The sequence below is a fragment of the Babylonia areolata genome, chromosome 2 (assembly GCF_041734735.1).
Source record: "Babylonia areolata isolate BAREFJ2019XMU chromosome 2, ASM4173473v1, whole genome shotgun sequence".
NCBI lineage: Eukaryota > Metazoa > Mollusca > Gastropoda > Neogastropoda > Buccinidae > Babylonia > Babylonia areolata.
The window spans coordinates 820,282-833,821 of record NC_134877.1 but is presented as its reverse complement, the minus strand read 5'-3'; the positions used below and the strand labels follow the sequence as shown (position 1 = coordinate 833,821).

General features: G+C 48.3%; 2 protein-coding genes across 5 annotated transcripts in view; both read right to left on the bottom strand.

The window, feature by feature from the left end:
* The window catches only part of LOC143296310 (uncharacterized), an 86,446-nt gene that overhangs the window by 23,998 nt on the left and 48,908 nt on the right, over nt 1-13,540 (bottom strand). The window contains exon 4 of one of the 3 annotated variants that reach the window (XM_076608187.1): nt 5,834-6,597. The exons of the other annotated variants lie outside the window; for them this stretch is intronic. Coding sequence (XP_076464302.1) covers nt 6,062-6,597 — 536 coding nt within the window. The 3' untranslated portion in view covers nt 5,834-6,061. Of the gene's footprint in view, nt 1-5,833; nt 6,598-13,540 lie in introns of those variants that run through there. 3 annotated transcript variants of the gene reach the window in all.
* On the bottom strand, nt 6,633-11,271 carry LOC143296325 (uncharacterized). Of its 2 annotated transcripts, none has more exons than XM_076608197.1 (2): nt 10,334-11,271; nt 6,633-7,190 (listed from the first exon to the last, which is right to left on the bottom strand). In XM_076608197.1, the coding sequence occupies exon 2, from the start codon at nt 7,171-7,173 to the stop codon at nt 6,862-6,864; it is 312 nt and encodes a 103-aa protein (XP_076464312.1). In that variant the 5' UTR covers nt 7,174-7,190; nt 10,334-11,271; the 3' UTR covers nt 6,633-6,861. The 2 variants fall into 2 exon arrangements, with proteins under 2 accessions (XP_076464312.1, XP_076464321.1); XM_076608206.1 differs by having other exon boundaries at nt 10,843-11,271.

Genomic DNA, 13,540 nt, shown 5'->3' with positions numbered 1-13,540 from the left:
GTGGATCTGTGATGGTTGAAAAAGTGGATCTGGGATGGTTGAAAGAGTGGATCTGAAGCTGATCAAAGTGAGCAGGATGGGGTGTAGAGCCAAAGGCAGTTAAAATGAACACTCTCACATTAATTTTACACACACACACACACACACTCTCTCTCTCTCTCTCTCAATTTTACACACAGACATGCACACATATACACAAGAAATAAATACAAGAGAGAGAGGCATACAGACAGACAGACAAAAAGATATAATACATGCTAACAGATTATAAGACCATCCATGTGATTTTGCTCTCCAACACTGCACCCTTCACCAGTCACAGATAGATACTGAACACTTTATTTCTCCAACACTTTTCTGCTGTTTGACAGCTTTTATAGTCCACTGTTTGACAGCTTTTATAGTCCACTGTTTGACAGCTTTTACAATCCACTGTTTGACAGCTTGAGGACATATCAATTCACAGCACTTTTACAATCAATTGTTTGACAGCTTTTACAATCAACTGTTTGACAGCTTGTGGACATATCTATTCACAGCACTGTGGACAAACTGCTGTTTGACAGCTTGAGGACACTTTACAGCACTGTGTACAAACCGCTGTTTGACAGCTTGAGGACATATCTATTTACAGCACTGTGGACAAACCGCTGTTTGACAACTTGAGGACACTTTACAGCACTGTGGACAAACCACTGTTTGACAGCTTGAGGACACTTTACAGCACTGTGGACAAACCGCTGTTTGACAGCTTGAGGACACTTTACAGCACTGTGGACAAACTGCTGTTTGACAGCTTGAGGACACTTTACAGCACTGTGTACAAACCGCTGTTTGACAGCTTGAGGACACTTTACAGCACTGTGTACAAACCGCTGTTTGACAGCTTGAGGACACTTTACAGCACTGTGTACAAACCGCTGTTTGACAGCTTGAGGACACTTTACAGCACTGTGGACAAACTGCTGTTTGACAGCTTGAGGACACTTTACAGCACTGTGTACAAACCGCTGTTTGACAGCTTGAGGACACTTTACAGCACTGTGTACAAACCGCTGTTTGACAGCTTGAGGACACTTTACAGCACTGTGGACAAACCGCTGTTTGACAGCTTGAGGACACTTTACAGCACTGTGTACAAACCGCTGTTTGACAGCTTGAGGACACTTTACAGCACTGTGTACAAACCGCTGTTTGACAGCTTGAGGACAATCTATCACAGCACTATGGACAAAACGACAGGACAGCCTGTTTTTCTTCCAGTGCCAATCAGTATTAAGCCCCTGACAGTTCACGGCTCTTCAATCTCTCTTCCACCACTACCAGCACTGCCACTCACTATCAAGTCCACGACAGTTTAACAGTACACAGTCCATCTGTATTCTGCCACTTCCTCCGGCATGCACAACAATAACACAACACCTCTCACCACCACTATCATCATCATCATCATCATCATCAGCCACACAATAATTGTTCAACACATAATCTCACCTTCTTTGTTTTAAACTTTCATAGACACACAAAATAGACATCCTACATGGACATGTTCTGAAAATGTGGCAGAGTGTGTTACACACTGTGTGTGTGTGTGTGTGTGTGTGTGTGTGTGTGTGTGTGTGTGTCACTCAGGCATACACATGTACCTCTGTAACTGACTGCATGTGGCTGTATGACCAGTGGCCAGTCATTGCCAGTCACTCCATTCACACAGTATCCAGTATCCATAGCACACGATGAACCTTTCTTCTCTCTCTCTCTCACACACACACACACACAAATATATGGTCTCCCCTGAGACATTTTTGTCTCTGATATTTTCCTCTAAAAAAAAGGGGGGGTATATACAAAATCAGTTTTTTCAAAACCCACTCATTCAAATATTTATAAGTGGAAAAAAATTCTGTAGCAGTTTGAATTATTTCCCTTCAAGCTTCAGAAATGTGAACATTGAGTCTTCACTGGTATCAAAATGACCAACACTGGTGACACAGTGCTCATTAAGTACACACCTAACATAATTTAACCTTCTTTTTTTTTTAATTGCAAAAGTACTAGCTCTGCTGACTTTCTATGAACAATGCACATAATCCTGTTTTCATATCTATCAGGTTGTGTAGTTTGATCTTTTGTGTTCTCAGTGGCACAGTAACTGTGCCATTTGTCATGATCATGCCAAACTGCACAGCCACACAGCTAGCAACACACAGCCACTGCCAGAGTGAAGAGAAGTTATGGAGACAGGTCTGCACTTCCTGCCCCCACCATGTCCCCGTCCTTCCCTCCCCAATATCAGCCAGGCCTGAGAGACACAGACACTTGTAGTGCTGGACAAGACATCATCTGGAGCAGTTCCCTCAAAGCTAATCCTCACAGGCCTGAGAGACACAGACACTTGTAGTGCTGGACAAGACAACATCTGGAGCAGTTCCCTCAAAGCTAATCCTCACAGGCCTGAGAGACACAGACACTTGTAGTGCTGGACAAGACAACATCTGGAGCAGTTCCCTCAAAGCTAATCCTCACAGGCCTGAGAGACACAGACACTTGTAGTGCTGGACAAGACAACATCTGGAGCAGTTCCCTCAAAGCTAATCCTCACAGGCCTGAGAGACACAGACACTTGTAGTGTTGGTCAAGACAACATCTTGAGGAGTTCCCTCAAAGCTAAACCTCAAAAGAACCTGATGATGCTCCACTGTGTGGTCCAAGTCTTACAAAATATCCCACAATACCAAGTATCTGATGGGGGGTCCAAACATTTGTCCTCCTACTGTCCTGGTCACCAGTCACCACACTAACCACTGTCCTGGTCACCAGTCACCACACTAACCACTGTCCTGGTCACCAGTCACCACACTAACCACTGTCCTGGTCACCAGTCACCACACTAACCACTGTCCTGGTCACCAGTCACCACACTAACCACTGTCCTAGTCACCACACTAACCCCTGTCCTGGTCACCAGTCACCACACTAACCCCTGTCCTGGTCACCAGTCACCACACTAACCCCTGTCCTGGTCACCAGTCACCACACTAACCACTGTCCTGGTCACCAGTCACCACACTAACCCCTGTCCTGTCCAGTCACCACACTAACCACTGTCCTGGTCACCAGTCACCACACTAACCCCTGTCCTGGTCACCAGTCACCACACTAACCACTGTCCTGGTCACCAGTCACCACACTAACCACTGTCCTGGTCACCACACTAACCACTGTCCTGGTCACCAGTCACCACACTAACCACTGTCCTGGTCACCAGTCACCACACTAACCACTGTCCTGGTCACCACACTAACCACTGTCCTGGTCACCAGTCACCACACTATCCACTGTCCTGGTCACCAGTCACCACACTAACCACTGTCCTGGTCACCAGTCACCACACTAACCACTGTCCTGGTCACCACACTATCCACTGTCCTGGTCACCAGTCACCACACTAACCACTGTCCTGGTCACCAGTCACCACACTAACCACTGTCCTGGTCACCACACTATCCACTGTCTTAGTCACCAGTCACCACACTATCCACTGTCCTGGTCACCAGTCACCACACTAACCACTGTCCTGGTCACCAGTCACCACACTAACCACTGTCCTGGTCACCACACTAACCACTGTCCTGGTCACCAGTCACCACACTAACCACTGTCCTAGTCACCACACTAACCACTGTCCTGGTCACCAGTCACCACACTAACCCCTGTCCTGGTCACCACACTAACCACTGTCCTAGTCACCACACTGACCCCTGTCCTGTCACCAGTCACCACACTAACCCCTGTCCTGGTCACCAGTCACCACACTACCCTGTCCTGGTCACCAGTCACCAACTAACCCCTGTCCTGGTCACCAGTCACCACACTAACCCCTGTCCTGGTCACCAGTCACCACACTAACCCTGTCCTGGTCACCAGTCACCACACTACCCTGTCCTGGTCACCAGTCAACCCTCCTGTCCTGGTCACCAGTCACCACACTACCTGTCCTTGGTCACCAGTCACCACACTAACCCCTGTCCTGGTCACCAGTCACCACACTACACCCCTCCTGTCACTCTGTCACCACACCTAACCCACTGTCCCTAGGTCACCACACTAACCACTGTTCCTGGTCAACCAGTCACAAACCACTGTCCTGGTCCAGCCAGTCACCACACTATCCACTGTCCTAGTCACCATGTGAATCACGATCACACTTATCGGTTATCCACCTTGTGAATCACGATCATACTTACCAGTTATCCACCATGTGAATCACGATCACACTTATCGGTTATCCACCATGTGAATCACGATCACACTTATCAGTTATCCACCATGTGAATCACGATCACACTTATCGGTTATCCACCATGTGAATCACGATCACACTTATCGGTTATCCACCATGTGAATCACGATCATACTTACCAGTTATCGATGATCACACTTAACTAGAACTAGTGCAGCAGCTTCACACAATGTTTGTAGAGTTGAAACTCATCTGAGCAATACTTTCACCTGCTTCAAATGTTGACTGTCACCCCTTTACTGATCAAACTTTTGAGAAATATATATCAGTTGTGAAATGCTGTGAAATGTATATCAAACTGGTGTGAAACACATATCGAACTGTAGTGAAATGTGGTGAAATGCGTATGAAACTGTTGTAAAATGTGTATCAAAATGTTGTGAAATGTATATAAAAATGTAGAAATGTATATGAAAATGTGAAATGTATGTCAAAACTTTGTCCCCGAAAAGTAATAGTACTTGGTAGAAATCACTGTCGCCAGTAATCGTTTCAAAAAACAATCATTGACAATGTTGCCAGTTGGAGCACTGCTGAAAAAAGAAAATAAACAACTGGCAATGATAAACTGTTGGCAATGTTTCCAGCCTGAACATTGCGAAAAAAAAAACAAAAAAACATATAATAACCAGCTGGAAATGTTGCCAGTCACGACATTACTCTAAAAAAATAACAAATCGTTGGCATTGCTGCCAGTTGGAACATAGCTCAATGAAATATTAAATAGATCACAATGCTTCTATTCCGGATAAAATTTAGAAATTTTATCACTCGAGACACTGATTGAAAAACAAAGATAGCGGACAACTTTGTATTCCGGACACTATTTAAAAACCAACCAACCAACCAACCAAGCAAAACCTACAGAAGCATAGTATTCCCCACTTAGTCAAACAGATGAGATGATTGTTTTCACTCATCCTGAAAGGAACCCTGAGAGGATGTACGAGGGACGTCAACTGTACTGGGAAAGAAAAACACTTTCTTCTTTTTTCAAGTAAAAAAAAAAAAAAAGGAAAAAGTGTCAACTGTACTGGGAAAGAAAAACAGTTTCTTCTTTTTTCAAGTAAAAAAAAAAAAAAAAAAAAGGGAAAAAGTTTAAGAGATGTTTCAGTTCAAACATAATTAGTATGCTCAATGCTGACAGTGCATTTTTCTTCCTAAAATATACTGTGACTGGGTTTTTGTTGCTTTTTTTCCCCCACTCTGTCAGATACCTGAAACTTCTTTTGAAACTGAACAAGCAGTTGCCATGAAGTTTCAGAAGTGAGCAGCATGTTGTGAGAGGTGCGGGTGCCTCAGATAGGCTCCAAAGCACTTTCCCGGGTGGCCCTTCTTGCAGCTGAGGAGGCGATAGCCCAGGGTTCGGCGAGGGATGCGGTGGTCAAATGCAGCGCGGGCCACACTGGTGCCCCAGTGGACGCTCTCCATGGCCGCCGTCATGTCCTGGTCCGTGTACTTGTGGCGCGGCCGGGCGGCCGGCATCACTCCCCCTGACCATGTCCAGGGCTGTGTGGCATCTGGAAGGAGAAAACATCATGCTGTGTCTCACTTCACCACCTGACGGCCTTGGCGACATCATCAGGCACTGCCACTGGCTCTACTCCTCAGTACCACTTTCTCTGACTGGACATGTTCTTGGTGTCAAAGAAGGTAAAAGGGGAAAAAATATTAAAAAGGCCAGCTGATAGGACTCTTGAAAGAGAAATGTGCCTTCACTAACTGTGGAACTGCATGTACTAAGTGAGGATCAACACGTTATGAAGGTGTAGGATTTGCCGAAGAATCTGCAGCGTCACTTGCTCCTTGTGCAGCCTCATCTAACACAGACTTGTGGTCACTGAGAAAGGACAGGTCAGCAGTCAGGGGATCCAGAGCAGACACTGACTCCACAGAGGAGGGGAAGGGGTCTTCCACAGGCACCCTCTGCGCGTCCTCACTGTGCTGGGAAGAGGAGCGAGCCTTGACCTTGCGGTACAGGGAGGTGAAGGGCACTCCGTTATCTTTGGCCGCTTTACTGATGGACTTGCCCATCTCCACGTCCTGGATGGCCGCCGAGATCTGACTGGCTGTATACTGCAGGCGGGGGCGGGGCTTGTAATTGGCCATGGCCCCGCCCATCCACAGCGAGCGCGACAGAGCGGAAAAAGCTGGGTGCTGCATCCGCGGCATCATGGTGGGGGTGAAGGAGGGAAAGGCCGCATTGATCCCCCACCTAGGACTGAGGGTGGAGGTGGAGGAGGAGAAGGAGGAGGCAGTGGAAGGGGGAGGTCTGGAGAAGCAGAGCCGATCCTCTGGAAAAGACAAACCATCAGCCTGAATCCAGGGGAAAGCCTCTCAAATCATCAACACATCATCATCCACCCTTCCGCTCTTTTAGCGCCACACCCCACAAACCAACACACAACACTAACTGCTACTTGAGCCAAACATGTAAACAGTGTACAACGCTCATCTTCAGTGTCCAGCCTATCTCTTTGCTTGTTGTGTCAGGGAAACAAGTTCTGCAAGTTGTCTTCTTTTTCAGAAGGGGACCATTCCACCACTGCTGTCACATCTTACTTGCATCGGTAATTTTTCAGTTTTTCATACAGAGAGCTGCGTGGCACTCCGAACTCCAAGACGGCCTCCTTGACAGATGTGCGGTTCTCGATGACGGCCTCGATGGCCGCCTGCATCTGGCGCTGGGAGTACTGATTCAGCAGTCTGGGTGGCCTCAAGCCCGTCAGCGACTGGCTTGGCTCTCCCTCATCACTACCTGTGACCCACGCCTGTCTAGCGGAAAGAAGCGACCTAGTGTCCGTGCCGTGAGCCTCAGCGTCCCACCCTTCAGGCAGCACGGAAACAGACTGACAAGGTGGGAGCCGCATGAAGCCTGGGTAGCTTCCTGGAAAAACACACAAACCAAGCCAGTCAGTCACCTGACTGCTGTAAGGCCATGCTCCCTACAGCACTACTTGCCTACACTACAGCTCTTTTGCATAAGGCCAGTTTGCTTTTGTTGGTTTCAGTCTGTTTTCTGACTGTTTTTTTTTTCCTTGTTTTGTATCATCTGTTTACTTTTTATCTATTCGGGGTTTTTTTTGGTTTTTTTTGCTACAGGGTCTTTCACAACTGCTGTTTACCACTCCAAGAATGTGGAGAGGTTTTAGATGTGTCCTTGACCAACCAAGAAGCAGGACTCATTTACACTGTCAGTCAACAACAACCATCACCATTAACACCACTGTGGGACATGGTCAGAGGGGAGGATGGTGGATCGATAGAGAGAGAGGATGGTGGGGAGGATGGTGGATCGATAGAGAGAGAGGATGGTGGGGAGGATGGTGGATAGATAGAGGGAGGATGGTGGGGAGGATGGTGGATAGATAGAGAGAGAGGATGGTGGATCGATAGAGAGAGAGGATGGTGGGGAGGATGGTGGATAGAGAGAGGGAGGATGGTGGATAGATAGAGGGAGGATGGTGGATAATTAGAGGGAGGATGGTGGATAGATAGAGAGGGAGGATGGTGGATGATAGACTGAGGATGGTGGATAGACTGAGGAGGAGGATGGTGGATAGATAGAGAGGGAGAATGGTGGATAGAGGGAGGATGGTGGATAGACAGAGGGAGGATGGTGGATAATTAGAGGGAGGATGGTGGATAGATAGAGAGGGAGGATGGTGGGGAGGATGGTGGATAGAGAGAGGGAGGAAGGATGGTGGATAGACGGAGGGAGGATGGTGGATAGATAGAGAGGGAGGGTGGTGGATAGACAGAGGGGGAGGATGGATAGAGAGGGAGGATGGTGGTTAGATAGAGGGGGGAGGGGGATAGACAGAGGGAGGATGGTGGATAGATAAAGGGAGGATGGTGGATAGAGAGAGAGGGAGGATGGTGGATAGAGAGAGAGAGGGTGGTGGATAGAAAGAGGGGGAGGATGGATAGACAGAGGGGGTAGGGGGATAGACAGAGGGAGGATGGTGGATAGACGGAGGGAGGATGGTGGATAGAGGGAGGATGGTGGATAGATAGAGAGGGAGGATGGTGGAGGATGGTGGATAGATAGAGGAGGAGGAGGATGGTGGATAGATAGAGGGAGGGTGGTGGATAGATAGAGGGAGGGTGGTGGATAGAGGAGGATCGTGGATAGATAGAGGGAGGGTGGTGGATAGATAGAGGAGGAGGATGGTGGATAGACGAGGAGGATGGTGGATAGATAGAGGGGTGGTGGTGGATAGATAGAGGGAGGGTGGTGGATAGAGGGAGGGTGGTGGATAGACAGAGGGGGAGGATGGATAGACAGAGGGAGGATGGTGGATAGAGGGAGGATGGTAGATAGATAGAGAGGGAGGGTGGTGGATAGATAGAGAGGGAGGATGGTGGATAGATAGAGGAGGATGGTGGATAGAGGGAGGATGGTGGATAGACAGAGGGAGGATGGTGGATAGATAGAGGGAGGGTGGTGGATAGATAGAGGAAGGGTGGTGGATAGATAGAGGAAGGGTGGTGGATAGACAGAGGGAGGGTGGTGGATAAACGGAGGGTGGTGGATAGATAGAGGGAGGGTGGTGGATAGATAAAGGGAGGGTGGTGGATAGATAAAGGGAGGGTGGTGGATAGATAGAGGAAGGGTGGTGGATAGATAAAGGGAGGGTGGTGGATAGACAGAGGGAGGGTGGTGGATAGACAGAGGGAGGATGGTGGATAGATAGAGGGAGGGTGGTGGATAGATAGAGGGAGGGTGGTGGATAGATAGAGGAAGGGTGGTGGATAGATAAAGGGAGGGTGGTGGATAGACAGAGGGAGGGTGGTGGATAAACGGAGGGTGGTGGATAGATAGAGGAGGATGGTGGATAGATAGAGGGAGGATGGTGGATAGAGGGAGGATGGTGGATAGATAGAGGGAGGGTGGTGGATAGAGGAGAGGATGGTGGATAGAAGAGGGGATGGTGGATAGATAGAGGGAGGAGGGATAGAGAGGGATGGTGGATAGAGGGAGGATGGTGGATAGAAGAGGAGGAGGATGGTGGATAGATGAGGGGAGGATGGTGGATAGAGGAGGAGGGGATGATGAGGGGATGGTGGTAGTAGAGGAGGTGGGTAGAGGAGGATGGTGGATAGAGAGGGAGGATGGTGGATAACGGGAGTGTGGATAGATAGAGGAGGATGGTGGATAGAGGGAGGATGGTGGATAGATAGAGGAGGGATGGAGATGGTGGATAGAAGGGGAGGAGGGATAGAGGGGATGGTGGATAGACAGAGGAGGAGGATGGTGGATAGAGGGAGGATGGTGGTGATAGAGGATGAAGGAGGATGGATGGATGGTATAGATAGAGAGGGAGGTGGATGGGAATAGACGAGGGAGGATGGTGGATAGACAGAGGGAGGATGGTGGATAGATAGAGGAGGAGGATGGTGGATAGAGGGAGGATGGTGGATAGACTGAGGAGGAGGATGGTGGATAGATAGAGAGGGAGGATGGTGGATAGACAGAGGGAGGATGGTGGATAGACTGAGGAGGAGGATGGTGGATAGACTGAGGAGGAGGATGGTGGATAGAGGGAGGATGGTGGATAGACTGAGGAGGAGGATGGTGGATAGATAGAGAGGGAGGATGGTGGATGATAGAGGGAGGATGGTATAAGGGGGCTGGATAGAGGGGGGGGGGTCAGAAGGGGCAACAGGATGACTGCCAGGATTACCAGGGAACAGGACATGCCAGGACGACTGCCAGGATGACTGTCTCAAATTCAGTCTTGCTCATCAAACAGGGTTTAATTCCACAAACAAAATATAACAAGATGTTTCATGACAGTCAAACAAAAGAAAAGCAAAGCCTGTTGAAATAATACGATATCTGATCCTTACCCAACTTAGGGGAAAAAAACCCAACAAAAACCCTTAAAAGAAATCTGACAAATGGGCAACTTTTTTAACTATTCTATTTAGATATGTTTACATCATACTGCAGACTGAACAGGGAATGATGAGCAAACTAAAAACAATGCCAGCAACAAAAGAAAAAACAAAAAAACAAACGCAAACCTAAGTGATCAAACAAAGAGGAACAAGTGTACAATTTCCAGCAAAATATAAACCAACGAAACTGAAGGAAGCACAAATATGTCCACTTTCAAAATTCCAATGAACATTTGCTGTTTCTTCTCAGCATGGAAAAGAACCACTTGTAAGAAAACACTTCAAACCAGGCTTGGTATCCTGCAGCCCTCAGGTCTGTGTACACATCTGTGCAGGAGTGTGTGCATGCACATGAAACGCTCTGTGTATACATGTGTGTGTGTCTGTGTGTGTGTGTGTGTGTGTGTGTGTGCACATGCACGCACATGTGCGCACGCATGTGTGTGTGTGCACGCATACATGTGTGCTCATGCACACACATAAGTGTGCAGGAATGCAAGCATACGTATAACAAACAATGTTAGTGTTGTGCTGTTCAGATTTCAGACACAGAGAAGCAGCCACTTGTTCCGAACTGAAAGAAGCAAAACAGGCTACACCACCACACACCACCATCAGCTGTCCAGTCCACCTACCAAGTCATTCTGCACAAGACTTGTCACTGCACTGCACTGTCATCTGCCGAGTTTTATCAGTAAACACCAGTCTCCAATGCTGCCCTTCCGCCATCCTTTTGGCCAACCACATCTTCCGTCGGACATCGTGACCACAGGGGTAGCCCTTGCTCCTTGGGGGCAGACACATCCACTTGGGTCGGTGCATGTACACATCTGTGTGTGTATTAGCGTATGATTGTCCATACATTTGTGTGTGTGTGTGTACGAGCGCGCATGCGTGCGTTTGTGTACTTTTGTATATGTCAGTGTGGGGAATGTATGCAGTCTGTGTGTGTAGAGCTGTTAAGATTTCACACACACACACACACACAGTGCACCACCAGCTGTGGTGTCCAGCACCAAGAGCACAAATGCCCCATCCATCACTGCTCAAGACTTGTCGTTCAACTGCACAGAGATCTGCAGGTTGTCATCAGTAAACAGGGCCTTAGAGTGCTGCCCCCCTGCCCCTGCCCCTCCTGGGCCTTCTTGGCAGAGCGCATCTTCAGCCGGTGATAGAGGGAGCGCAGTGGGATGCCGTGCTCCTTGGCCGCCAGACGCACCGGCTTGCCCTCCTCCACATCCGCCATGGCCCTCGCCATCTGCTGGCTCGAGTACTGCAGGCGGGGGCGGGGCCGCCCAAACAGCAAAGGCTGCAAGTTCAAGTCTGTGCGCCACTTCTGCTGCTGGGGGTGGTGGTGGTGGTGGTGGTGGTGTGCTGGCACTCTGCCCCCCAGGGCGGAGGACAAGGAAAAGGCGGGGGGGTCTCTGCCCCCACCAAAGGGGGCAATGCGGGGGTGGCGGTGGTGGGTGGTGGAGGTGGTGGTGGTGCTTCGTTGTCCCTCTTCTGGAAAATAGCAAACCAGAAGAGCGCCCTGATTGTCTTACACTCCACTTTCAGTTCCAGCTGTTGTGCACACGCATGCATGCAAGTACACCCCTCCCAGCCCACCCCATCATCCCCAAACAAACAAAAGACGCATCAGCACCACGCACACAGAGACTGTGGGTTATTTCCTTCTCACTTTACGTGATGCAGATTCCCTTGTTTTCCGTCAACCCCTTGTGCTCCATTCCAGCTGCTCCCCAGTGCACTTTCTTTATCCTTCCAGCTGATGACTGACCTACCTGTAGTCACCTTCTTTCTTCTCATCTTCTTTACCTGCCTTTTTCTTCTCACTATTGCCACTGCTTCTCAATGCCCCCCAACGGTTGAAATGCAACACAAACCCAGCCAAGCATCCGTTGTGAAACCTATTTCACAATACTGAAGTGATGGGCAGTTTGCAGCACAGGTGTTCACTGTGCACACCATTCTGCTGACACAATCTGACCACGGCAACTTCAGACATTTCAGGTGATAATTCAAACTCAAAGAATACGGAAGCAGGGGATATTGATAGGTGGGCAGAGACACAGTCAACCAATCACACACACACAGATAGTCAATCCACGCACACACACACAGATAGTCAATCCACACACACACACACAGTCAATCTCACAGTCAATCCCACTAACACATTCAATTGCACTCACACACACACACTCAGACAGCCAAAATGTATCATTTGTAATCCTTATCCATGCAAGAGCTTTATTATCTGAGTTCCATGTTTCATGAACAGTCTCTGTGTGAGTGCATGTGTGTGTGTGTGCTGTGTATGTTCTGACATGCTGTGTTCAGCTAGTGGGCAAGAATGATCACTGTCTGAACTTCAACACAGCTCCGACTGGAGGAGTTAGCACTGTCCTCGAAAGCTTCAATACAGCTCACACACATGTAGGCCAGGGACCCATGGCTTCTCTCCAGCACATGCATTTCCATACCAACCACAACATGAAGTCTCTTCCTGCCCTGATCACAAGTATTTCCAAACCAAACCACAATATGAACAGTCTCTTCCTGCCCTGATCACAAGTATTTCCAAACCAAACCACAATATGAACAGTCTCTTCCTGCCCTCATCACAAGTGAAAAATGCCCACAGGCACCTACAATCCTTTCCTCACTGAGGTGGCCAAAATCAATATCCAACAGCCCAATGCTTTTTTGTGAAGACTGCACCACAGGGACGCTCATTATGTGTGCAAGCACACAAGTCAAATATCAAAAATCATTCTGTGGGCAATTTGCTACTGTCAGTTCGTTTTTTGTTCTTTTTTGTTGTTGTTTTCTTTTCAGATACAAATTATTACTCCTAAATAAATGAAAGAAGATGGGAGTGTATGCTTCAAAAACCTGTCTCATTATGCTCTGCCCTCTCACTGTTTACCGGGTTCACTGTTTACCCAAGGAGTTCCTGGATCACTGTTTACCCAAAGGAGTTCCTGGATCACTGTTTACCCCAGTTCAGGATCACTGTTTACCCAAAGGAGTTCCTGGATCACTGTTTACCCCAGTTCAGGATCACTGTTTACCCAAAGGAGTTCATGGATCACTGTTTACCCCAGTCAGGATCACTGTTTACCCCCCAGTTCAGGATCACTGTTTACCCCAGTTCAGGATCACTGTTCACCCCAGTTCAGGATCACTGTTAGTTCAGGATCACTGTTTACCCCAGTTCAGGATCACTGTTTACCCCAGTTCAGGATCACTGTTTACCCCAGTTCAGGATCACTGTTTACCCCAGTTCAGGATCACTGTTAGTTCAGGATCACTGTTCACCCCAGTTCA

What these genes read in the sequence shown, in the direction of transcription:
- LOC143296325 (XM_076608197.1), bottom strand. Translation starts at nt 7,173, where the DNA reads ATGCGGCTCCCACCTTGTCAGTCTGTTTCCGTGCTGCCTGAAGGGTGG.